The sequence below is a fragment of the Atractosteus spatula genome, chromosome 23, assembly GCF_055471065.1.
Source record: "Atractosteus spatula isolate fAtrSpa1 chromosome 23, fAtrSpa1.hap1, whole genome shotgun sequence".
Lineage (NCBI taxonomy): Eukaryota > Metazoa > Chordata > Actinopteri > Semionotiformes > Lepisosteidae > Atractosteus > Atractosteus spatula.
The window spans coordinates 3,031,670-3,058,092 of NC_142728.1; the positions used below are offsets into that span (position 1 = coordinate 3,031,670).

Consider the following 26,423-nt stretch of genomic DNA (forward strand, 5'->3'; position numbering starts at 1 on the left):
GGCCGAGCTCAGCAAAAACAGTGCGACCAGCCGGGGAGCAAGGAGGTGTTGTAGTCTAAAGACAAGCAGCTGGAGATTGGCCAAGGAGTGCTAACTGGAAAAAGCACAGAAAACCAGAAGGAATAAAAACGCTGTAAAACAACAAAGAGTCCCTCTTAAACACTGGAAACTTTTACAAGAAGGAGAAACACTCACAAAGTCGTCGCCGGAGTCTGCGCCCGCGGACGTGATGGACTCCTTGCTGACGGTCCGGGGGAGCCGGCCCCCGGTTCGAGGCACGGTGGCCGCCTCCTCCGCGATCTTCTTCTTCAGCTTGGCGAACATCCTGACGACCGGAAGCCTCTAGCGTCCCTGGCCGGCCCCCGGGTTCCGGAAGGATCCGAGGCTCAAGTCTGCTGCTGGAGAGCTGGCCAACCCCTGGTCACAGTCCGGACACCAGCCGCACGCACGCTCATGACGCCCTGCGACACACAAGGCCATAGCCCACCGTCACAACGCAATTCGGAACCTGGGACCGTGAGCACACTTGTGTCGCTCGACTCAGCAAAGTCAGGAGCGCCGTCTTCCCCTTACTTACTTCCCTTATCGCCCCAGGGGGGACATTCGCTCTGCTGGCAGGTTAAAAGGACACGCGATGCATTTTAACACAACACGAGCCCAGCAACAAATAAGAAACGTACATGCGCGAGATGAGAAAAACAAGTTAGCAGCTCAAGAAGGCTTCCTCAAGCTACAGTTAGACTGGGAAATCGTGTCTTAAAAAACTTGGTATTCCAAAAACATACAACTGTCGCTGGCAAATCATGCCAAGGAAAGAGAAGAGGCTGTTGTGAAAACAGAGCATTAGTGTGGGCCATCTGGTGCACAGTGCAAGGGCACTTTTGCAGTGTGATGTTTCTGAAGCTCCAATCGGGTTCTGCACAAAGCTTTCCGATTTCTTTCGAACAGGCTCCTGGGCGACACATAACCAGCGCTGTGAATTCCAATAACCTTGACCGGTGAACCCACTGTTACACAGCGCAGGGTATCCTGGTCAGACTGGGACACAGCAACTGAGCAAGACACACACCTGACTCACTTAAGATCAGACTGCATGCTTAGGAAATCTGAACAGAGGCAGAGGAAGATGAGCATCTTTTGAAACGGGAAATAAAAACGAATTTCCACCATCCAGGGATAATTTACACACTGACTTGTTGAATCGGAAAATTATAGTGGCATTTATAATATTGTATATGACATTACAATTCTAATCCAAACTGTACTTCCCTAGAAACTGGTCCTAAGATTATTTTGTACTGTTCACACATCTTTACACCCATTTCAATGTATACACTCCGCAAAATCACTCCTAGAGTGATTTTCCCTCTTTTCCAATGAGGGCCAAGAGTGCTAACTGGTAATCATCAGACACCAACATTCGGGAAAACACAGATAACCGGATGCACCCATACAGCTGCTGAGGCCTACTGACTACTGAAAACCCACTGACAAGGTGAGGCCTGACAGACCGACATGTTTTAAGTCAATAAATGAACCAGAAAAAGAGCATATAGGGTAGACTTGCCCCTGGTGACAGTGGCACCCTCTGCAATCAACGTATTAAATCTTAGAAATACTGCTAGTTCAATCACACAGATTCCACAAAAATGCATTCAGCTGTTCAACCTTACATATAATCAAATATTAAATGACAGACAAACTGCGATGCTCAAAGGCCACAAGCCGCTTAATAATAATTCCTTACACTTTTATGTAAGGTCACTCCACTCAAAGCGCTTTACAGGTAAGAGGGAATCCCACTACCGCCACCACCAGTGTGCAGCCCCACCTGGTTAATGCGAACAGTGATGAAGACAGTTCAGAGATGGGGATTATTAGGAGGCCATGACTGGTAAGGGCCAATGGGAAATTTAGCCATGGACACCGGGGTAACACCCCTACTCTTTTCGAGAAATGCCCTGGGATTTTTAATGACCCCAGAGAGTCGGGACCTCGGTTTTACGTCTCATCCAGAGGACGTCGCCATTTTTACAGTATAGTGTCCCCAGTTATACTGGGGCATAAGGACCCACACAGACCGCAGGGTGAGCACCCCCTACTGGCCCCACTAAAACCTCCTCCAGCAGCAACCCTAGCTTTCCCAGGAGGTCTCCCCTCCAGGTCATGGCCAGGCTCACAACTGCTGAGCTCCAGTGGGCTGCCAGAGGTGAGGTGCAGAGCGATTTGGCTGCTGGCTGCTGGCTGCTCAACACTCGCTGAGTTACCATCTTGCAGAGTGATCACAAATCCGGCACACACTATTCCCCAACCCCAGCGGTGAGAACTGAAAGTCAAAGGACATGCTGACCACAAAACATTCCTGTAATTACTCCATTTATGCAAGGGGGTTCCCATTTCTGAATTTTGGGGACCCCACCTGCAAACTTTTGGTCTCAACTGAGAAATTGGATTTCAACTGCTGTTGTATTTTGAAGATTTAAAGAAGATGCACTGAGTAATCAAGGTGAGGGGGGACTTTCTGGGAAAACACATTGATAGTACTGTATACGACAGGTCATATGCAGTGCGCAAGAGCCTTAACTGCTTTGTTATTCTACAGGAATGCAGCCAGAGAGGTCAGAGACACAGGACAGAAAATTTCCAAAAGGCAGAAGTTCCAGCACTTAGCCTTCCGGGTGGCTGGATTGATGACAGGAGAAGATCTCCCACGCTTTATCAGACAGATCAGGTCGAACGTTTGCAGCTCATCGTGCCTGTAACGCGGGCCTACGGTCGCCTGGGAGCTGGCGCTATCTTAATACAGTTGGCAGCGCTCGGCGACTCCAATAAAAATAAATCACCATTTGCAGAACGTCTTTCCTCTTCCTACGGGACAGGCTGCAGATAATGCACGAGGTCTTAACTTAGATTCAAGTGGCACACTGCAATAAAACCCATCCCTCGATTTTCTACCTGCTTCTTCCAATTCAGGGTCAACAGGCGAGACAGAGCCTATCCTGGCAAACAGGCACAAGGCAGGGTACACCTTGGACAGGGCACCAGTCCATCGCAGGGCTCACACAGACACACACACAAACACATTCACACCAGAGGCAAGTCCCCCAGAAGCCAATTATGTCTTTGGACTGAGGGAGGAAACCCACACAAACACAGGGAGAACGTATAAACTCCACACAGACAGCACCCCAGGTCTGAAATCGAACTTACATGTAAGGCCACTTACATAGTGAGGCTGCAAAGCTAACCGCTGCACAGCAGTGCGGCTCACATCAAGTAAAACTATTTAAAAGCGGGCGATCTGAAGTCTGGACAGCCCTGGAACTTGAAACAAAAATTCAACAACCTACTGAACCAGTTATTTATCCATTATCAGAAGACCTCTCATACTTAGGAGACTCAAGCACACACGCACCCTCCTTAAAGGGCCAATACAGGACACAAGGCCGGGCTGAACTCCAGAAGCGACACCTGCCCACCCCACTGCACGTCTCAGAGACGCCAATTAACCTGGCTAATTAACCTGGGAGAAACCCCACACCAGCACCGCCCTTCAACCCAGTGCCTGACGTTACACGGTACTCATTCGGACCGCGGGGTTAAATAAAGGAGCCCTCACGCCTCCGAGCTGTAAAATAAAAAGGAAGTCCCGACAGCTGCTGACTACCTACCGAGCGACGGAGGCCGGACGAGCGCCTCGGGGTCACCGACCGGCCCCGCACGCCTGACGGACAAGCGGGCCCGGCCAATCCCCGGACTGGCCCGGCCCGGCAGGGCAGGGCAGGGCAGGGCAGGGCAGGAGGGGGGCGGGCTGTGCGCTCCGGCAGCCCCGGGTCTGGAGCAGCGGACCGCTTCCCACACGGCCTGGGGACTCGGAACCGACCCGGACCCGGAGCCGGAGCCGGAGCCGCAGGCCGAACCGGAACCGGGCTCCCGGTCCGCCGCCGGGGAGGGTCCTCCCACGACGCGATTAGCCGAGGCTGAGCGACTGGTCTCACGGCCGGAGCCGCCGGGTCGTGACTGGGAGCGCTGGGCTCCTGCTAAGGGATCGATCACTGATCAGGCTGATCGGACTCCAAACGCGTCACCGCCAGCTGCGACGGCCGGAGTCGACGAGCCAAGTTTCACGACAGGGAGCAACTGGCAGCTTATTTCTTTGTAACAATAACAACAACAACAACAACAATAATAATAATTTTAAAAAGCATCGTCGGAGAGCCCGTGTTGAAGTTTGAACTCCCGGTGCAGTAACACGTCTTTCAAATCCGTTCCACTAAGGAAGAAAAAAAAAACCCACACAAACCGAAGTCGGATCAGCCTCAATATGTAACACAATATTTCCAGTCGTGATCGCGGTTTGCGTGTTGAACGAAACGTTATACCTTTGCTAGCAACCGGACCTGTGCACCCCGGAGTACCCCCAAGTTCTGACTTTTGACATGCTTAGAAATAGGTAGGAAGTGGATCGGTTAGAAAATAACCCACTTTTTTTTTTTTTAAAAAAAAAGACAATTGCAGGAGCTACATCCAGCTACACAAACATAATAAAAACTGGTTCGCCTGGCTAAGGGAATGTGACACCTGGTTAGGATAATTCGATTACCTTATTAACTCCAATATTGGAGTGAAATGTGATTTCCGGAATCCATTGATTATTTTCCCCCCACACACACACACGGAAAAAAAAAAGTAATCAATGATGTCTTTTTAAAATGTAATATTTTTTTTTTCCTCTTAACTTCTTCGCCTCTGTCTCCGGGTCGGTGGATGTGGCTGATGACGTCACCCCGGGCAGCAGGATCCAGCGTCCCCGCTCATTGGTGGACGAGGGTGGTCGGGGCGGGGCGCCGGCTGATTCGTTCTCCTCCACGTCAATCACCCAGAGAGCAAAGACTTAACTCCTTAAGCGCTGGGCTGCTTACTGAAAACGTGCATCAGCTTTGCAGACAGCGCTTCAGCTGTGGTTGTTTTTCCATCGTGCGCTACGGCTAACACAATTTGGATTTGGATATTTCATTATAAACCTCGGAACAAAAAATGTTTTTCCTGTTTCTCGGAATTAGCTTCATTGAAGTGGAATGTGAGGTTATACCGATGTGCGCCTTAGAATATTACTGAAATGAGATTTGTTAGCTGTTTTCTATATTCTGTCTCTTGCCCTTTTGTTTACATACACACATTGTACTTTCCAGTCCTTAATGTCACACATTCACTGTAGTGAAACACATTGCAGCAAAGCCGGCATTTAAAAGGCACGTTTGGTGTGAATATGCTTATTACGCACCGCAAAAGTACACGGTTATATTTTCTTTTGTTGCTCTACTACCAATAGATCACGAAAGGGCAAAGCGCTTCCCTCCCTCTTTCAGAGTTTTAGCGTGTAACTATATCCCGACACTACTGACCAGTGTATTCGATTCAACAACATGGCTGGGCAGCTTGTTCCACACTCCAACAACCCTTGGTGTAAGGATGTGCCTGCTGTTCTCCGTTTTCACCGCATCTCCATGTAGCTTCCACTTGGGCCCTCTGGTTCGTGCTTCACGCTTCCTTCCAAAGAAATTCCCTTCCTCCCTGGCACCTCCTTGGTTGGGATACTTGAATATTCCAGGGACTCCCCAGTAATATCGCTGGATGGACTGGAACAGTCAGGTCAGAGCGCCTACAACACAGCAATCCACTCACTGCCCTCCAGCCAGAGCGTAATCCCTTGGCTCCAGGAAAGAATAATTTGGTCAGGAGCTCACAGAAAAGATAACAGCCTCTGAAGAAAGTGCAGTCGCAGACATTTTAGATAACAACATCCATTTATTATGCATGAAATATAATAATGGACAAGAGCATTTTTAAACAGAATACTACTAGTACCCCTAAGCTACAGCGGCCCACGGAACACTGAGGCCAACTAAGGAATGAAGAATCTGACACAAATCAACAATAATTAAGAGAGTAATTTTCAAGTGGGTTGAGGTTACTGATTTTTTACTTCTTTAACATTATACATTGTCTGTGCACTGTCTTTTAGTACAGTGTGACTTTGAAACTGGCTGCCCTGGGAGAAAAAACGATTTACTGTTCATCCCACAGTGATAAAGGTTATATTTCATCTAATGAATTAGACGGTGGATAGTGTGTCCATATCCTGGTACAAGCAAATATCTGAATTGTGCAGCACTATGCAACTGGAGAGATTAACACAAACTTGATTCAAGGAGCAAGAGAATCTTATAGACAAGAGGCAGCACCACTATGGAACAAGAGTAGAATCCCCTTGTGCTGTAATTGTATTTTTACAAACATGATTAAGAGAGAAGAGAGATAAGATCACTTTATTGGCCATATACAATTTCTTGTATTAGGAATTTGTCTTTTGGCATACCCCCGCTTGCTCTCCATGAGACACACAGACAGGGAGAGAAGCTGGGGGTCAGAGCGCAGGGTCAGCCATTTATACGGCGCCCCTGGAGCAGTTGGGGTTAAGGGCCTTGCTCAGGGGCCCAACAGAGTAGGATTCCTCTGCCAGCCACGGGATTTGAACCGGCAACCTTCCAGCCACAGGCACGGATCCTGAGCCACAGAGCCACTGCACAACCCCACCTCCATTTTAGCAAGCCGGATTGTAAATACTGGATTTTATAATCCAGACTGTCCCTTCCCCTCCAGGAACAAGCACACTATATAGTCTCTCCCTATTTTATAAAACAGAAAAAATGTCAGCAGCCATATCACCCTGCAACTCACAACTGAATACACAGAAAACTAAGGTCTTCCGATTCAGGTGCCCATTTTAAACCAAGGTCTTTGCGAAACCTCCCAAGATCCTCGTGTTCTTTTAATTTGTCGTTAAAAATGTTTGTCACTTGAATCCATGAGAATCTTTTCATACAGTATTTATTTTTGCAAAAACTATTTTTACTGTTTACAGTCATGACAGCATTATAAAAGGAATGACCAGGGCTCTGTGGAATTTTATTAAAGATGGGCAGACTGAGAAATGGAACAGAGCTCACCAATTCATTAACATTAATGCAAGTGCTTACTCAACAATATAATGCATATATTAAATCATACCAGTTAAAACCCTATCATGATATACTATTTCCCTACATTTAGGCAAAACAACAAGTGAACTGCAGAAATGTAGGGATCTGGTCATCTCTTCCTCTGAGATCAATCTGAGATACGAGACTGATGGCTCACTCTCTGGTGCTGTAATCCAAGGCTGGTACCCGAGCTGCAGATGTGAGCTGGGTTGAACAGCAGCAGGCAATTCCAAACTGTGTAGCAATGTACAATATCTAATATATTTAAACTTAAAATGAAGTTCGAAAAGTTGTTTTTTTCCCTCTAGTCATTTAACAGTCATCTTCATTCGTTTCTCCAGATCTTAAAGAATGGGGGAAACACTCATTTCTGAGGTCTGTGGACCAAATGAATGAAAGTCCTCAAAACCTAATGTATTCCTGCTGTAGGCAGTACGCGAGGAAAACTCACCTGAACATCAACCACTAGAGTTCCATTATTAATGCGAATAGATAAAAATATAATTTGCATGATATTGTGTTGAGCTTTTCTACCCGTCTATGGAAAAATCTATACTTTCGCCTGAAGAGGTGAAGGAACATCACACACCTCTGGAACTGGTGTCCTGTCCAGGGTGTATCCTGCCCTGTGCCCCGTTGCTTGCTGGGATAGGCTCCAGTTCCTCTGCAACCCTGAACTGGATGAAGTATTTAGAAAAATGGAAAGGATGTTCAAATCAAGGGACCACTGGTTATTAAAGGTTTAAAGATATGCCAATTTTTTTAATAGACTTATTAGAACAGATACATGATTAATGTATCACAGTTACATAGTTGTAACAGGTCATTAGAAAATGGATGATTTAAAGGCTGCCTGTAAAATGAGGATCAGGATTCTTAAGAATCACTCTCCAGCTGTCATTAGATGCATCTGGGGGTTTAAATTATTAAGTAATGTGATCAATATATCACATGAACAATCACTTTTGAATTTTTTTCAGGACAAGTTCTCAGTATAAAAGCGTTGACATGGGCATAAAGTGGGGTTGGGCGGCAAATATCTGAAGATCTAGCAGAACAGCTGACCAGAATGTCTTTGGACGGTGGGAGGAAACTGGATCACCTAGAGGAAAACCCAGTCAAACATGGGCAGAACATACAAACTCCACCCAGACAGTGCCCCGGACACTGAACCCCAGGACCCCAGCGCTGCAAGGCAGCGATGCTCACCACCGCCCCACCATGCACGATGCATGAAACATGACCTATTTAATGGATCGTTTGTTTAAACAAGCGTTCCTTATCTCTGAATAACAGTGATTTCGAGAGACCTGTAAGAAGAATCGGAATGGGCTTCCCCAGGACCAGGACTGGAGACTCCTGTTCTAGAAAATGTACATAAAAGTTACCGCCTTCCAGGAGCAGAATCCCAGGAAACCGAGGCAGGGTAATGAGAGCTATCATACGCACCGTGTGGAGTTCACAGAGTTTATTGAAAGGCTCCAGGGTGTGACGTTTGTAAAAACCAGCCTCAGCCACAACAGATCTCAATTCTATGACGCAAAACAAGGCTACATGTTTTAGAACTCATGTCCTGTATCTCCCGTCACCCAGCCTCTTCCTTCTCTACAAACCGGAACATTCCCAAATTATGCACAAATTCGGGGTTTTTGTTTTTTGCATGTCGGAAGCAGGATTTCCCACTTTATCATCAAAAATAGACTGAAGACGAAGGCTTTACTGTCCCAAACTTCTCCAGACACGTCCAAGCCGGATTCTCTCGGGAACAAAGCATCCCCAGTAGAAATACATCAAATATATATACGTACACAGAATAAACAAAACAGTCGGAGACTTTTATTACTCTTAAATAGCATTCACTTGAAACATTTTTTTTTAAAAAGCTTGCATGTTTTGGTTTTCATCACATAGCCTTTTTTCCATAAACAACAATAACATCAAATAGGATTTGGCAACAAACGGGACACAGTTGTAAGTGACTAAACACACCAGACAACAGAAAACGGATTTCAAGTAAACTCTTAACTGTAGAATCCCATCACATATAAAGAAAGAGTATTCTGGCCATTCTGTCACTCTTTATCACTCCCAATATAGTGGGAGCCTCACGTAAGCAAACCTTCTATCTTAAAGGAGAAGTGTACCTCATTTCTGATATCCTGCTGTTTCAGTTCTAGCTCGACATACTGTATATGGACCCATTTGGAATCGCCGCTAATTTTACATCAACCCAATTTTGGAATGGCAGTTGTTTGTAACTCAAGATTTGCAGACACAACTCAGGGAGAACGAGGCCCTGCATGTATACTCCTCCACGACACATACCAGCTAGGGCCAGTCACAGTTTTGCACACTGCCATTTCCAAAAAGTGCCTTACAGCAGGGGTCCCCCAATCCTGGTCTGTGGAGTCCCACACACCTGCTGGTGTCTGTTCCCACTCACAATTACACAACCGAAGCCTTAGTTGGCTTAATGTTTGTATTAAATTGAACAGTTGGACGTTTTTTTCCCCATCTCTCAGTCATGTTGGAGGCCACCTTTACTGACTGCATTTCACAAGCAAGAGAAAAACCTGCCAATATTCCAATCGGGCAATGTGTCAGTTCAATTAAGGCTTCAGTCGGGGTAATTCAAGTCAGCTGGAATGAAAAGCAGCAGGTGTGTGTGTGCTCCTTCTTTTGTGGACGTCTTAATCTCCCACGGCCAAGCAGAGCAGTGGGTTTTCAGGGGGTGTGAAAATGAGTAAATTGATCAATTGAAACAGTTTTGGCAAATATATTCCTGCTCTTCTAAAATACAAATGTTTTAAAAACTAGGCCAACGTACATATTGACTTAGCAGGTCAAATAGCTGGTTATCAAGATATAATTTGAGATATAATGAACAAGCAGTGCAGAAAACCCAGATCATATATATTCATTCATGTGCAACTGCAATAAAGAGAGGGTCTTTCTTAAAAAAAATAACATTAATTTTCCTACATTTTCTCATTAATGATATAAGCTAGTTACATACCATTGATCCATATATCTTTTAAATAACTATGAAAATCCACAATTACTCAGATACCTAGAGAATGTGAGCATTACTTTTGTTTAGAAAGTAGATGTGTCTTAAGATGATTTGCAATCGTTTGTCTCACAAGAAGGCTGTCTCAGTTTTATTTAACTAATGACTCTCTTGAAATGGATGAAGGGCTGATTAAAAATTATATCTGATGAAAGAGCACTGCACAGCACTGCCAACAATATTAAAGTCAGGGCATTTTCATACCTAAAAACACTGGTAGGCCAAGAGCCAACTTCCCTTTTCCAGGACTTATAAATCCTCACAGTATTTGCAATTCGCGAAAGGTCAACGCATTGTTCTAAATAAAATAGACTCTGCCTAAAAAATATGCGATTTGGTCTTGTGCTTTACTTAAACTCAGGACATGGGGTAAAGGAGAGAAATCCACTTAAATTGTGGCTTTTTAAAGACTGTTCAGGAGGGTCTTTCCCCTCTATTAAGACACGACCTGAATAATAGTCTTCAGGCCATTCAAAAACGAGAAGCGCAACATTTTTAATACTTTGCAAACCAGTTTGTCACAAAGAAAAAGAAATCTACAGAAATACATCACGGAACTAAATTCTGAATGTTTTCTGCTACCTCAACGAATGACCCACAGAAAAACACTGAAATAATAAAAGTATAATGAAAACGGCAAAAAAGAAATTATGCATTCCATCCAGATATTGACATATTTTAATATACACGAAACATATGGAAATGTGTGCTTGATAAGTACTGCCATTTAAATATAAATTATTATTTGTTATCATTTCAATTGTTTTTTTCATATTGCAATCATTATCTAAAATAACGAGCTCTACAGTACCTCTATATTTCTGTTCTGTATTTGTAGGTGTAGTATAGTTGTTGACCAGAAACAGGAGCGTCGCACAAGTGACACAAATTTCTCTCCTTGACAGCACAGCTCTGGACAGCAGAGGAACGCTTGATTTTGGCCATTAAAACAAGTCCAGGCCACAATCCATTAAAGTGCAATGATGTTCTATCTTTTTTTAAAAAAAAACAACAACAAAGGTCATTTATGTATTTTAAATACACCATTTCGTAATAGGAAAAAACAACCAAATAATACAACTGAGCACCACACTCTTTCCTCTTGGAATGTATAAAGACAGATTAAATTTATACATTGACACACACCTCCTAACAACAGGACAAAGCACAGCATCATGGTTCATTTACTGCAGGATGGTTTGAGCATCGCTCATTACAAACAAGTTCATTTAGGAGCCTTGATACTAGAAAATATTCCATCTCGCAATAACTGTCCAACACACAGGACAAATGAACAGCTAGATTCAGAACAACCCACATCTGACTGTACTCACTACACACAGACAGGCTACAGTATAGCATGGGCTCTAGAAAAAGTGTCATATTTAGGGGCTCAACCAACAGAATGGTCCTTAGTAAATTGCATGTATTGCTTTGACAAAACGTTTCAAGAAACAGATTTTCACTGTTTGGTATTGAGACTGTGAGCGGCAGGATTGAATGTCCAATACATAAACCCTAGGCCTTGAGAACTTTACTGTCTGCCCACAGTCCTTCAGCAAAAGAGCTGGAAATTCACATGCTCAACACAGGAAGTACTGAGAACAGGCACGACACTGCAGTCACTGGCAGCAGTGCGTCGAAAAAGGACCAGACACCTATCCAACAGCCCCGAAACGGAATTGTTCATGCAGATCCGAGGAGACATTCAAAACTCGCAACCCTCTAATTATGAAAAAAAAGACAACCGGATCAGGACAAAATGCAGGCTACCGATATCCGTACAAAACAGCAGTTTAATATGCACATGCAGAACTGCAGTCTAAAAATGAATCTTGTAAACATGGATCACAGCTACCAAAAAAGAGACACTGTCCTACATCTAGGAACTGCAAAAAAAGTCTAAATTTTAGACTTAAATGTTGGACGTCGCCTTTAGGAATGTCGCAGGCAGTGTTTTTTTTTTTTTCGTTTCATTATCCTCACAAAGAGAGCTGTAAAACTGACGTGCTTGAGGGTGTTGGTGTTTCCCTGTGTACGTATGCTACACAGGGACACAGACACATGGTCAGATCAATATCCCAGGGTTCCTTCTCTAAAAAGTAGAAAGAGAATCAATTAGGGAAGAAAAAAAACAAACACTGGACACTTCCAAAAGAAAAAAAAAAAGGGTCTATAAAACACAAGGATGATTAAAAAGGAAGCCAGCTCAATAATCACTGAGCGTGCTGTCAATGAACAAGTTCTGAACGTCCAGCATGGTGGCCAGCTCCAGGATGTGCTTCTGGATCATTGGACTTTCCACAGTCTCTTCCTTGGGAAGTTGGGGATAGGTCTCGGGGAAGCTCCTGGTCTCCTGTAAGGAACACCAGAAGCTGCTTTCAGTGGCAAATTTCCATTCCTGTCTTTTGATAGTGTAGTCGAGAAGCTCACTCCCCATAATTTCCTATCCTTTATTTCATTCTGTTGATGTATGATTTTGCACATTACCTGTTACCCGTTGTTGTTTTGCACTGTGCCTGTTGTCTCCATCTTTCTTTTCTAAAACAATTGTATTGTTGTTGTTTTTTCTACTTCTTACCGTCCGAGAACTAGCTAAATAGCATTTCGTTACACCATATACCTGTATATGAGTATAACGACAACAAACGTGAACCTGATGAACTTGATTGCAACGATGATGGTGATCATCATGATCATTTCATTTGCCAGACACCTGCATCCAAGACTCCACAGTTAGAAACCCGATGGCTAAGACATTAGGAAGACACAGCCACAAGACTAGATGATCTCAAGTGTCCAGCTTGAGGAAAGGGAGACAGACTTCCATTACTCTCCACGGCTCTGGAAGGAAGCGTGCGGTTTGGTCCTAAACTCTCAACACGGAGGGGACCGGAATGGAGAATGAGAGAGAATAACGGGGGATGGGACTGATTTGCAAATACTTCAGAACCACCCGGAATTCTTGAATTCATGCCATGTCCTGTAATGCTGTATGGGACCAACATTTCATAACAGAAATTGAAATGCGCACAATTGTTAGCAGAAAGGTACGCTGAAATGGTACATTCTATAGATAATCCAACACAATGGAAAAATTGTTGCCTGATATTATACAATTAAGGAGGTGCAGTAAGATTGTCATATTGGCCATCTGTGCAACTGGAACTCGGGGCTTACCTCTCAGTTTCCTCATTTTTATATTCACTCAACTGAATCATAATATTAAGAGACAAATGTTTTCTTACTACATCTCAGTGTCAATATATAAAAAAAACGTGCTTCTGCAGATATTTTTATTTACCAGTCCTTCAAAACTGTATCCCAGAAAACCTACCGACAAATTAGTTAAGCAATAGGGTTTTCGCTGTCTCTGCGTGCGCAAGGCTGGGGGTGGCGAGGGAGAGACTGGGGGGGGGTTACCATACCCTAAACATCTTGTGCAGCCTGAGCGTGGCCGAGCAGAAGACGAAGCGGACCAACAGCAGCCTCAGGAACTCGTCTCCGTAGAACTGCAGGAAGGCCTGGTCTGAGAGAGCGCAGAAACACAGGCGGGGATTAATTACACCTCCCGGAGGTTTTGATTACAGTGTCAGTGTGTCTTTTCATCGCAGGGCTCGATAATGACTAACTGCGTGCTCGCTGGGGTCGGCAACCCACACACAGGAGTGGGGTCTGATTACTGCCTGCGCTGCGGGCTAATTAAAGCATACGATAAAACACATATAAGGGAGTTCCCAGGCATTAGGAAAATCTAAACGAATGGAAATAAGAATATCTACCACAGCAGAGACCGTTCGAATCGAAAAGAAAGCACTGTTATGACATTACAAACAGCTGTTTTAACAACCATCACCGTGTTTCAGAGCCGAGATGTTCTAAGAACACATACAGTACAAACTAACGATTTACTGGAGTAAGGGAAGTACAGTACAGACAGAAACGGAGGCCTTCAGCCCAGATTTTGCCCTGTTTCAGCAGTACGGGCAGTACCTATTGCGCGGGAGTGGGTCATCAGCTGGCCCACATCGCGGTAGACCTTGCGCAGGTACTCCTGGGACTTGTCCCACAATCCCCGGCGCATGCTGGACAGGCCGCAGACGTGCAGGAAGGCCATGAGCGGGTTGTAGAGGAAGAGGGTGAAGAGGCTGCCACGCTGAGACTGATCTGGGAGCGAGAGAGAGGGGTAACCCTACCGCTGTGTGTGGGCAGGCACATGCTCTCTTCAAAGTGCTTTACGTTCCGTTCCGTTTATTAACGATAACTGAGGTGGCCAATATGTTTTGATGGTTTCAGTTGTGAATAAACTGTAACGTACTGCCCTGGTGGTATACCACCCCACCCCTGCCTTGGGCTCGTGGCACCGGCCAGCGGTTTCTCTCCAGGAGTGCCGTCTGCCCTCTGCCCTTTGATTCAGCGCGTTCTTGCAGCCTGAACTGCACTTCCTGAGGGCTTTCTTTCTCACTGCTGTCGCCATCACTGATGCATCACAGGCACATACTGTATGCCAACAATAATGCCTCTCACGAAATCTCTTACTTTAGCCACCTTCGCCAGAGCACAGCAGACTGTGCGGGAAAAAGTCAGGTCTGCTGCTACTTTACAATCCTCTGGAATCAGAAGACATACCAGATGCTGCCTACATGAGCTACTTCCATCGAATATACCATTTCTACCCATTTCATAGGGCAGTGCAGATCCTGCCATACTCTCTTACCTTGCATCTACTGGTTGGTATGATTGCTATCCCATTTTACTAGACATGCATTACGTAACTTCTCGTGGTAATCTCCGATAAAGGTCTCCGACTTCCACTTTCGTCAGTCACTCACCTTGCATGCTCTTAGGATACGTGGTCGGAGAAAGCAAGCAAACCAGAGGCTGGCCAAACAGGTTTGTGAAATTCTACAGAAAAAGAAGACAAGAAAAATCAATTCTGTTAATTTTCTAATTTTAATCTGATTTTGTTTCTATTTTCAGTTCTCTTCGCCCCAACAGTAAAGATCTACTTCTGCCCCTGGTTCAACAGGGGAAAAAAAACCTATTGATTTTCCTGTCTTTTATTTGGAGTCAAGTGGTTTCTTAATTAAAATACAAGAGAAGGCTCTTAGTTGCAGTCAAGTTCTGTTGTTTTTTTGCACAGAGTGAAAGAGCGTTTCAAATGACGAGGACGCAGAGAGAAATATGCCCAGTTCAGACGTTTACTGATCCAGTCAAAGCCATTTGAACTTGTACAGTGAAAAGTGTAAGTAAGGGGAAAGTGGAGAGAAATCTGTCAGCGTGCTACTGAAATTAGTATTTTAGATGAGGCAAAAACACAGAATGGCAGCTTTTATTTCTGGACACTTCTGAGCACACGTTACGTGTTAGAACAAACGTTTTCTGCCATGAGCTGCTGTCATCTGCCTGGGACGACCTGCAATTTGCTCATTGTGTTCCACAAGACATTCCATACTGTTGATTCCATGATGCCTAATCTCTCCGCACTCAATGGGTCTCTTCGGCATTCTCTTTGCTCTGATTTTCACAATTGCTGGCTTTTCTGTCACAGGCAAATCTCTAGTCTTCATCTTGGTTTTTGTCTTTTCAAGAACAGCTCAAGAGGCAGACTTAAAAAGGAAACTCAGAAAGACTGGAACCCGGGCTACATATTCACAGCTCTTTTTATATTTTCATAATGAATCCTTCATGGAACACCTGGGAAATTAAAAACACCCGTCAGCCAATTGCACAGAAATGGAAATGGAGCCATTCGCTTGCCTGAAGTGGACGACAACAACAAATGACATTGTTCTAACATGGCTGAAAATGTACGCAAAATGTGCGATACATTTACATCCTATACTTTTGCCTCTTATTAATCTTTTGATCGGAAATACTAAGTTCATTAGCACAAAACAAAAAAAATATTTCTGCTCTTTCCTTCATCTCCCCTTTGCCTCATTCTCCAGTTTTAAAACGTGTCATTCCTGTGGGAATCTTCAAACGGGTGGTAGATTTTATCAGAAAAGCGATTGTTTTGGCTTTGGAACTACTCCTTCCGCGATTATTTAACGCTTCCAAGTTGGAAATTAAATTAATTTGAAAAAAGCACGATAACAGCTTTTGAGACAAGCACAAGAAAATTCTTACTAAGAAGCCCAGGCATGTTATGCCCGACAGCCTGGCAGAGCAGAAATGAAAACTGTATCAATCAGAAGCGCAGTGCCAGGAGGAGGTAATGAGATCTGTCTGCCACCAGTGGGAGCCCTCGTTTAAAAAATCAGAAGTCTTGCTGTCGCCTCGCCACAATTTAGATTAATTTTGAGCGGTGTGCTTGTACATCTCAAATGCACTGGATTTTGCCAAAGGGCGTTTTTAAGCAATGACTCAATGTACTCAGGAGGAATACTACAACAGTCCCAGCCAGCTCAGATGAAATATAGTACCTGTGCTGACTTACAAACTGAAATGCACCAAGACCCAAACTCGCCGACTGAATGAGCTGATGTCTTTAATGGACAGGCTCGCCTGAAGATGACGTCAGTTTGCTCCTGCTCTCAGTTTAAATAATCCATCAGTTCAAGCGTACCATTCGCAAATGCGGCACACAGACATTAAGGCAGATTCTCCTCAGTTCACCCTGTTGTTGACTGAACAGTTCTTAATCAATGATCAATGCATGTTGAACGGACACAGGTGAGAGAGGCGATACCATGTATCAAAAACTGATGGCCTGGATGAGTTTTCCTTCCTTCTGCACAGGCACAGGTGGTTGTGTTTCAGGCAAATACACTTTAATGAGGGAAGTGCTGAAACTCAGAAACTGGTACAGTGGTGTAACCACTCATACTGTACATCCCATTCATGTGAAGAGCCGAGAGCAAATTTTACTTATAAACCTCCAACAGAAAACTGAAATCAGGGTCTGGTTGGAGAAAAAAAACCACAAAAAGACACAAAAGATTCCTCAGGACTAGCATTAGGAACCGGGGATTTAAACTCTTAGTCAAAACGTTACTCTTTGTACAGATTAAACCTCTTCAGCCACAAACAGTGGAAGTTACAAAGTGGATTTCAGAGAAGTAATTAGTTCGCTTGGGAAGTCACCAACACAAACCATACACAAATACAATACCCAGCACAGAATGGAGCAGACACAAGACACAAGGGTCAGGCTGTGCTTAAGCCTCAAAAATCATGATGCAGGGCTGTCGCAGACGGTCAAGAAAAAGGTGGACAATTACACAACGGGTGAGGATTTCTTGTGGGACAATCCTCCTGCCTTTGAATCTTCTAATTCCACGAGGCAAGCAATCTCTGGATTTGGTCTGCTATTTGAGAAGCCCAGTTCGACTGGGCAAGTCTGGCTGACAACCGACAAGGGGAAATAGCCCGCTCACCTTGTACGCCATGCTGTTGGAGGAGTCCACAATGATAAAGAGAGGCTTCCGGGTGAAAGGATACAGGTCTCCTGGGTGAAGACTGAAGCACAAAAACCAATAAGAGCTACATGCATTTCCCTCCTTGTTACTGTGAGTCTTTTTCACTGCACTGCCTCATTACCCAGCCCTTACACTACCCAGTGCACGCTCATGGCAAGGCCTGTCTCACTGTGGCTTGAAAACTAGTTAACAACATGGAGCTGATACAGCACAGAAGAGCAGCAAAAAAGTTTAAAGGACATGTACGCTGAGGTTTGAAGGACAACTTCCTACAGTAGGAAAAATATCAGTCTTACACTCCTAAAAAATCTGCTTAATACCCACAATAAGGACCACTTTAAATGATAATTAATCCCACTAGCTGGTTTAGAGAATGGAACAGAAAAACACAATACATACCTGAATTATTATAAAACGCGTCTTTATTTTGACATCTGAATAGCCAAAATGACTCAGAATGGCGTTAACCTTATTTCTCTTTTACCAGCTTTTTACCTGAAGGCTTGTTCATCCACACAAAGTTATTCCAACAGTGCGAGACTCAGTCTGGCCCTTTATCCTTATGGTCCCTAACCCGACGCTTAATTCTTAATGGGAAAAGCCTCCTGCTTTAAATTGCTGGGCAAAGTCAAGTCCATACTGCCGCTATATGACCTTCCTGGTCCCTAACACCGGCGTATACCAGGAAACCGACTGTATTTTCAAGCAATTCCCTAAGGCGCGCTCACTGACTGCGCGTTCCGCATCAAAAGAAGTGAGAGCCCCGCACCCCGAGGGCGCCCCCCCGCCAGCCCCCTCACTCACCAGTGCATCTCCTTGTGTGCCTGGCTCCTCTTGTGCACCGTCTCGCCGTTCAGAAGGTCGCGGTTGTTGTTGGTGAGGACACCCCCGAAGTCATAGGGACCTGGGCCAGAGGATAAAAAACACGCGTTGAGTGTCACCCCCACCCACTGCTGATCAGGCTGATGGAGAAGAAGAGGAGTGCATCTCTGTAGCCCTGCTTTTTCTGTGCCTTGTCAGTGTGGACTAAGACTATATTACTTGACATCTGCACACAGCTTCAGTGCAGACGCTGGGAGAGCTGGGAATCATTCCGTTTTTAAAATGGGGAAAGGGGAACTCTGTCAAAGTCTCGGCGGCGATAACAGAACTTCTCTCAGAAGGCCTCCAATCAATTTCATGGGTCAAATCCCATGAATGGTGACGTAGCCCTGCTGTTTCCACTACGAAAATCAAGAACCAGACAGCTTGACTGTACCAACTGCCACAGGTAGAACGGCAGCAACCCAAGTGCTCGGTATGAAGAAGTTCCAGTCAGCCCAGTCTTAGTACAGTCGGGAAATGGGAAAAAAAAAACATTCAAGAAGAAATCAGAGTGGCTGAAAGCTTTCTATCGTTTAAAAATGTTATCAATGTATATAAGACTACACAAGGATCGTAGTCTCTGTTTCTGAAAGGGGAAGAACTTTTCTCCTGACAAATGTTTTGCCACAGAAAGTTCCATCTTTGTTCATTTTTAGTGCTGGAATTGTTCGATGATTCAACTGTCTGGCAGGAGTCTTACTTACCGATCAAAATGTTCAGAACTTTCTAGACAGCTCCTCTGGCTATTTATGTATTGCTGTGGAGTTCATAATCCCCACTATGTACACAGCAAAAGGACCACTTCTCTTCAGAAGCGCATTTAAAGTTCGTGATTGCTCTACATGTGACAGAAAACACACATTTCCCTTATATTCTCTTTTAAATAAAAAAGGAACAATTGCACTTGTCCTTGTTCATTATACACTTCAAATTAATAGCTGAACTGTGTTGGAGGCTAGCTCTGGTGCTGGGACAGCATCCTCATTATTTTATAAGAGGTAATCAATAGACTTTAAGCCTTAGATGAATCAATACAATTCAGGACAGAAAGCTGCTTATCTAATGTGAGCAAGAAAGAACTATTGATTTGAGGGGAAATGAAATTTCCAAAGTGCTGCAACTGGAACACATTTATATTTTAACAAAATGTCAGAATCGTTTGATGAAGGGACATTCAGAAGATGAGTTTTATGAACCATAAAAGCAAAGGAAGGAAATTGATCTTTTTTTAGCTTCTTCAGTATATCTCTCTCCTTGCCTGAAACTCCCTACTTAAACAAATGCCTTTTGCCTTTCCAAACAGAAAAAACAGTTCTTTTGATATACAGTATATCACAAACATAAATGAATTCCCAGCACAGTTCTCATTACCACTTTTAATGAAAAGCAATTCTTCCATTAAATTGCATGGAAGAGAGCAACAGCAGAGACTTTAATATTCCATGAGAGTGAGAGGCACTGCACCGTTCAGAAATAGCACAGCACTGAAAAGGCGACACAAACAGTCGAAAAGCCATTACCAGCAGCTTACAGGAGAAACAGAAATACTGCAAGCAGGCTGGAATGCAGAAGGACCGAAATGCAGGGATGGAGACACCAGACAGACATTTGAAATGCTAACAGACAGGAAAAAGAAAAAAACATTTGTGCTTCCTAGCATTTTAAAAAAGATGTTGCACAACCCCAAGCCTCACACCACAGGATGCATGCAGCTCACAAACAGGGCTTGAATAGTGATGCTGAGGAACTATGTAGGTGGACAACCCACAGACGAATTTTTGAAGATGACACCTGGCTTAGCTTACTAAAAATCACTGTCAGAGCCCCCAGTATCAGTTAACTGAAGGTATTCACACTGCCCATGTTATTTGTGCCGACTGTGCTTTGAGACACTACAGAAGGTGTTTTTGTGTCATATAAAGAACGACTTTCATAATCTGCGATTTTATTATTTAATGATTTACATTATATCTGAAGGCAAATTCTTGTTTAGAGCTTCCCTTTTCTAGCTGCGATTAGTCTAAAGGTTATTTCAATACAGCTCCCAAAACTACTGTTTACATCATATACTACTGTCAGTAGGTCAAACAGCAAATGAGTTAGCCTTAAGTCAAACACAGTCACCATGATTCAGTGGAAATTACACAGTAGAATCTTTGACGGTAGGTAGAAGGATGGTATTTTCACTGAGAAATGTTTTAAATTTAAAACAAAGCACACAGTCCAACACTGAAAAATCGAAAAAGTTCAGTCAGCATGATCTAGTGCTAAACGGTAACATGCCAAAACATTTGACTACAGAAATAATAGACAACATATAAAGTATCAAATTAAACAAAACAAAAACTAGATTTCAATGTTTGGTAATACAAATACTATGAATACACTAGACAGGGATCTTGGAATCTTTTAGTGACTAGGCAAAAATCTGATTATATCCAATAATATACAGTACACCTCAGTATTTCCCCCCAAGCAAAATGTGCTATAACAAAGTACTATTAGGAATAAAAGATGAAAGGTATATAACCTGCTCAATCAGGAGAGTTAGCCCAGAAGAAGCAATTACTACTGCATTGAAGATAAGAAAATGAGCAGATAATTTACTGCTAATTTACTTGAGGCATGGCTGTTTATAGTTCTGGCCACGTAAAAAAAACACACGAGAAGATTATCTGCTGTAGAGCAGCCCGATGTTCATTCCATGTAAAGCATCCAGACAGTTTCTGGAACTGTACTCAGAATGAAGGGAGGGAGGATGGTGTATATTTGGCTTTTACGTGATTTGAATGGTGCGTGATGGGGGAGCACAGCAAGCTCGTGCTGGTTTTTGGGCTCAAGGAGCCAAATGGATCACAACACGACTACATTTTGCTGCTCGTCAGTCTATGAGCCGGAAACTCCTGCTGCAGCTGTGATGCTTCTTTATCACGGCAACACAGTTACATATTATATGAGCTAACCTTTATTTTCTCCTGCAAAGGACAGATAGAATGTATATAGCAAAGCATTTCAGTAAGTAAAGAAAATGTAAGTAATTATTTCTGTAGCTTACTTTGTACACTTTGCTCTGTTTTATATGAAGTGGGATTTTATATCTGAGCATTACAACTCAGGAACAAAAACTAACAGAGGTGCCACAATAGGGGGTACTGGCTCAGGCTTAAACACGGCAGTTCCTCTAGTATATTGGGCAATTGAGGAGTATTTCCAGATGGGTGCCATGGACACTCTCTGAAAACCATAAAGCCAACAGGTTGAGGATATGTAGTGATTTGCATTTAGCAATTTAGGGGTGAGGACGCTCGGTTCTTCCACATGAGTCAGAGAGCCGATAGCGGAATGAGGGCCTTCAAATTCATGAGTGCCAAAGCTCAGGTTTTGGTGGGAGATGTCATGGCTCTGTGGCTAAGGATCCGTGCCTGTGGCTGGAAGGTTGCTGGTTCAAATCCCGCGGCCGGCAGAGGAATCCTACTCCGTTGGGCCCCTGAGCAAGGCCCTTAACCCCAACTGTGCCGTATAAATGGCTGACCCTGCTCTCTGACCCCAAGCTTCTCTCCCTGTCTGTGTGCCTGTGTGTCTCATGGAGAGCAAGTTGGGGTATGCAAAAAGACAAATTCCTCATGCAAAAAACTGTAAATGGCCAATAAAGTGATCATATCTTATCATGATGGCAATCTTTGGGTTTCAATGGAAAAAATGTTATAAAGAAACACAAACACAAACCGGAACTCATGGCTATGACATACACATAAAGAATAATTTGCTCGACTAAGAATCAAACATACAGTACGACAGGACACATATTTTATGGTGAAGTATGTGACAAAATAGGTACAACAGAGACCATGAAATTAAAAGGCCTAGAATTTTAGGTTAAAGAAACACCTGATAACTAGACAATATAATCAACATGTCTATATCGATCCATTTTCTAACTGCTTTCCCCAATACAGGGTCACAGGGGAGCCAGAGCTTATCTTGGCAAGCAACAGGCACAAAATGGGTGCACCTTGGACACAGACACAAACACGCAGACACTCACAACAAGGCCAATTTTCCCAATGGCCAGTTAACCTACCAACATGTCTTTGGACTGTAGGAGGAAATAGGAGAACCTAGGGGAAACCCACTGAAACACGGGTAGAACATACAAACTCCACACAGATAGTAAACCAGGAATTGAACCCAGGGACTAAAAAGCCAGGCCGCCGCCGCCGCCCTGAACATTTGACCAAGTCCTAACCGAGTGCACGAGCACAGACTGTTCCCGACACACAGCGAGATGAGAGGCCAAGCCGAGTCGGCCAGGCTGAGGCAGGCTTCCGGAAACCTCTCTCTCGGCCAGCAGCAGGTCTGAGAGACAGAACGGTTGAGAGAAACAGCCGCCAAGACTTCGTCGCTACGCTACGTGAAGGGTCATCGGAACTGATGGAAAACAGTACAGTATGCCTGGATGCCGCTGCAATTTTGTGGAAAAATTACATCATGCTGCCAGATGCAGATGAAGCCAATCCCAGAGAGAAATATTTTAAAGGAAGCAAAGGCAAAACTGAGCTCTATCTTCTGCTTGTATTAATGGGTTAGGTTAGCCCGTAGCTATTACCTGGGCCAAATCATGCAAGGCACAAACTGTAGGCAACATTCACTACAAAGACAGAGCTCAAGAGTGTAGTTAACACATCCATCGACCGGCCCGCAGACCTAAACACTTAACTCAAGAAAACCTTCACTATTTCACAGCTTCTCATACTGATTTCACAGTCTCTTTTAAATCTTTAGCTTCAGCAGAATTGGCACCCACAAGGGACAAATCCATAAGGGAATAGCAAATGGAAAGAAAAAGGCAAAACAGATGCCAGTACAGTCAGATAGTAAAATACGACAGTGGAAAAATACCAGCAATATTTTAATAAAGGGGGTTGATGATCACAAAACAGGATTAAGTTATTCAAACCAGTTCAAAACTTATTTTCTTTAAAAACTTGCCACTACTTATTCAATTAATGAGCTGCTACACGTTCTGTTTTATTGTGTGTCCCAAGTGATGTCAAGATCCCTAGGCTATACGTGTTGCAACATCAGACATGTGCTCTAAACCAGTTCTTACATCTTCCTGCTGTAATGCAAACTGATAACTTACCGTACATTCCCTTCGAGTATTCACAATGAATTAATGTTTTAATATGTTGGCATCGTCATTGGCTTATGCTCAGTCCTTCTTGATTCCTTAGTGTGAGACTGCGTGCTCTGCTATAGCTTCACAATGTAAAGTCCTATCTAGTCTGACAGGTGCTGTAGTACACCTGCGAATGTGTCATTGTCCAATCAATGCACCTTCCAATACCAGTCAGACAATGTTGACTCTGCAGAACGCAGTATCCAAACCATCTCGACATCTCAACAGTTCTGAAACTGGTTAAAAAGGTTTGTCCAAAACGAGGCTGAACTATACCTAAAAATCTGCACTACTGAAACGAGGCTAATATTGCGAACGGCGATCTAGGGCGCTACAGAGAGCAACTTTACCAGCAAAACCTGCAGGGTCCCCAGCAACTAGTTCAAGCCCTGTGGTAACAGCGCTGCATTCCAATGTACCTTCATAATCAGAGCGACCTGTGGGGAAGACTCCAGTGGCGGAGAGGTAGATGAGCAGCACGCTGTTGGCGGGGAGCTCCTGGGGAAACACAGGCGAGACCAGCACAGTTTGAGTCAGGACACCAGACGCCCAGTGATGCAGAAAACAGCCTCGATTAAACATCCCGCAGACGAGACAGAACAAGGCAGGCCACTCGCGTCTGTGCCATTTAATCCTCCCAACAAGATTATCTACTAATCGGTCAAAGCTCGAGCTAAATTAGTTCGCTCGAGCGTTTGTTGCCGATGCTGGAGAAAAACCGGCCCCAGGAATACCACAGACAGGGGTTGAATGAAAATATTCAGCCCCCTTTGGAGTTTTTCCACAATTTCTTACGTTGCAGATCCAAATAGAAACGCATTCCTCTACAACGTCACAGTTAAAAGAACATTTTATGGGGTGCTTAGCAGCTAGAAGAACTGCTGTCAGTAAAAGACCTTTGGCTGGTGAGAAAAGTCATGGTCCACTAGGACAACCTCAGACACACAGCCAGAGAGACACTGGAGTGTCTTCAGGACAAGGGAGTGAATGTCCCTGAGGGGTCTGGCCAAAGCTTAGCCTTGAATCCAGATGGGCAAGGCTGACCAGAGACTTACCCATGGAAACTCAAAGCAAAAGCTGCTTTTACAAAGGACCAGCCATCTGAACTCGAAATATAGATGCTGGATTTGTCACAGTCAATACCACAGACCGTGCCATCTCTGCACGGTGGGTTTAACAGAGTGGCAGCTCTCCTGCTAACAAACTCTTCCCCGTAAGGAGATCTGAGCGATGTTACGCCGTCTCTTGACTGTAGCTGTCCGGAGCCCTGTGCAGAGCTGATGTGTTGCACAGCATGTCACTTATTGAGCTCTGGCGTACAAAAACGCTACAAAAATCGATTTTTGTCAAGTATTCAAATTCCTCAAAAGGCACCGACAATGTCAGTGCAGCAGATCTGTGCGGGACGAACGGTGACACGCGAACCAGACGGGAAAACTGTGGGGGTGCACTTAAAAACTAAGAACAGGAGGCACCTCTTTACGCAAAGGGTTGTGGGAGTGTGGAACAAGCTACCCAAACATGTGGTTGAAGCCATGGCTACTTTGAAGAAACTGCCAGATGAGGACCTTGGATCAATTAGCTAATAGCTATCCAACGTTAGGATGGGCCTAGCGGCTTCCTCTCATTTCTAACCTTTCTTGTGTTCTGCTGCGTACAGAAAATCAAGAGTGAGAGGCAAAGGAGTGTCCCCATACTGTACATTTCTGTGCTGTGCTGGCAGAGGAGAGCAGGCAGATGTCAGACCTTGAAGGAGGCGGAGAGGAATGTGTAGAGCTGGCTGAAGGTGGGCTTATACAGCAGGTACTTGTGAGGGTTCTCCCTCTTGGCCGGCTTCTCGCTCGTCTCCTGCGGGGAAAAACAGCCCACGCTTGTGATGAGTCAGGCCAGGGGCTCCTTCGCGCTGAGCCCTCCTCCCCCCCCCCCCGTCACATCACACCCACTCTCGGAAGGTAAGCCTGCAGAGCGCAGACCACCTCAGCAGCCACGCTCGCGATAAGACAGCACCGTTCTGAAAACAGCAAGGCAGTGTTTATAACCAAGTCAGTGAGGAGCATTTATCTTGACTGGCACACAAATTAACCTGGCTGCCTCCATTCGGTCGTCACAGCAAAACATAGGTGTAATAAAACAAGAGTGTTTGACAAGAAATCTGGCATGCACACATCTAGCCAACAACATATACACATACAGGGTGCTATATTGCATCACAAATGAAACAGTTTTAAGGTTAAAAAAACTGGTGTGCAGCTATAAATATCCAAATTGGTATTGCTGAAGGTTAATACCTACGAAAATGCTATAAACCTCTGACATTGGCCTTAATCAGGATTAGTAATAAGCTGCATCTACTGTACATAACACGTTATCTCATAAAATGTTTGTTTCTACATTTAACACATCATTGCATTCATACAGTGTCCTCCCAAAAATAACAGTACAGTTTATGGTTATGCACACATCACTGATCTTGGGCAGATTAGCTTAAAGTATACCGACAGGCACACACTGGCTGTGCACTCCGGAGCTGTCAGCTTCTAAACCTCTCTCAATCACAGACTGACAAAAACATTTTGCACGCATACAACACTCGGTCTCTAACACACCCACTGTCGGAAGCCTCACAAGGCAGAAAGCAACCTCAAAATCTGCACCACGCTGATTAAGTACCTTTAAGCCAGTGCAAAACAGGAGCTGTAGAAAATTATGAAAATGACAGTAGCATTTTTCAATGATGATCAACTGCTCCATCATTAATATGTTACAGATCACAGGCAGAGTGGTTTAGCTAGTGAGCCTTCACTGAGGTTTTGAATTCTGCATGAATAGTATTTTTGCAAAGC

The 26,423-nt window shown here is 44.2% G+C and overlaps 2 protein-coding genes across 5 annotated transcripts in view; both read right to left on the bottom strand.

Annotated features, from left to right (window-relative positions):
• Window positions 1-4,774, bottom strand: part of golga1 (golgin A1) — a 43,305-nt gene extending 38,531 nt beyond the window's left edge. For all 4 annotated transcript variants that reach the window (XM_088940731.1, XM_088940730.1, XM_088940729.1 and 1 more), the window contains exons 1-2: window positions 4,604-4,774; window positions 196-461 (exon numbers count right to left, since the gene is read on the bottom strand). In XM_088940731.1, the coding sequence (XP_088796857.1) occupies window positions 196-324 (129 nt within the window). In that variant the 5' untranslated portion in view covers window positions 325-461; window positions 4,604-4,774. The remainder of the gene's footprint in view (window positions 1-195; window positions 462-4,603) is intronic.
• A 4,083-nt stretch (window positions 4,775-8,857) lies between these two features.
• scai (suppressor of cancer cell invasion) overlaps window positions 8,858-26,423 on the bottom strand; it is a 49,478-nt gene continuing 31,912 nt past the window's right edge. Inside the window, exons 11-18 of the mRNA XM_088940733.1 lie at window positions 25,327-25,428; window positions 24,000-24,078; window positions 18,342-18,441; window positions 17,496-17,577; window positions 14,946-15,018; window positions 14,107-14,280; window positions 13,542-13,642; window positions 8,858-12,469 (exon numbers count right to left, since the gene is read on the bottom strand). Coding sequence (XP_088796859.1) covers window positions 12,323-12,469; window positions 13,542-13,642; window positions 14,107-14,280; window positions 14,946-15,018; window positions 17,496-17,577; window positions 18,342-18,441; window positions 24,000-24,078; window positions 25,327-25,428 — 858 coding nt within the window. The 3' untranslated portion in view covers window positions 8,858-12,322. The remainder of the gene's footprint in view (window positions 12,470-13,541; window positions 13,643-14,106; window positions 14,281-14,945; window positions 15,019-17,495; window positions 17,578-18,341; window positions 18,442-23,999; window positions 24,079-25,326; window positions 25,429-26,423) is intronic.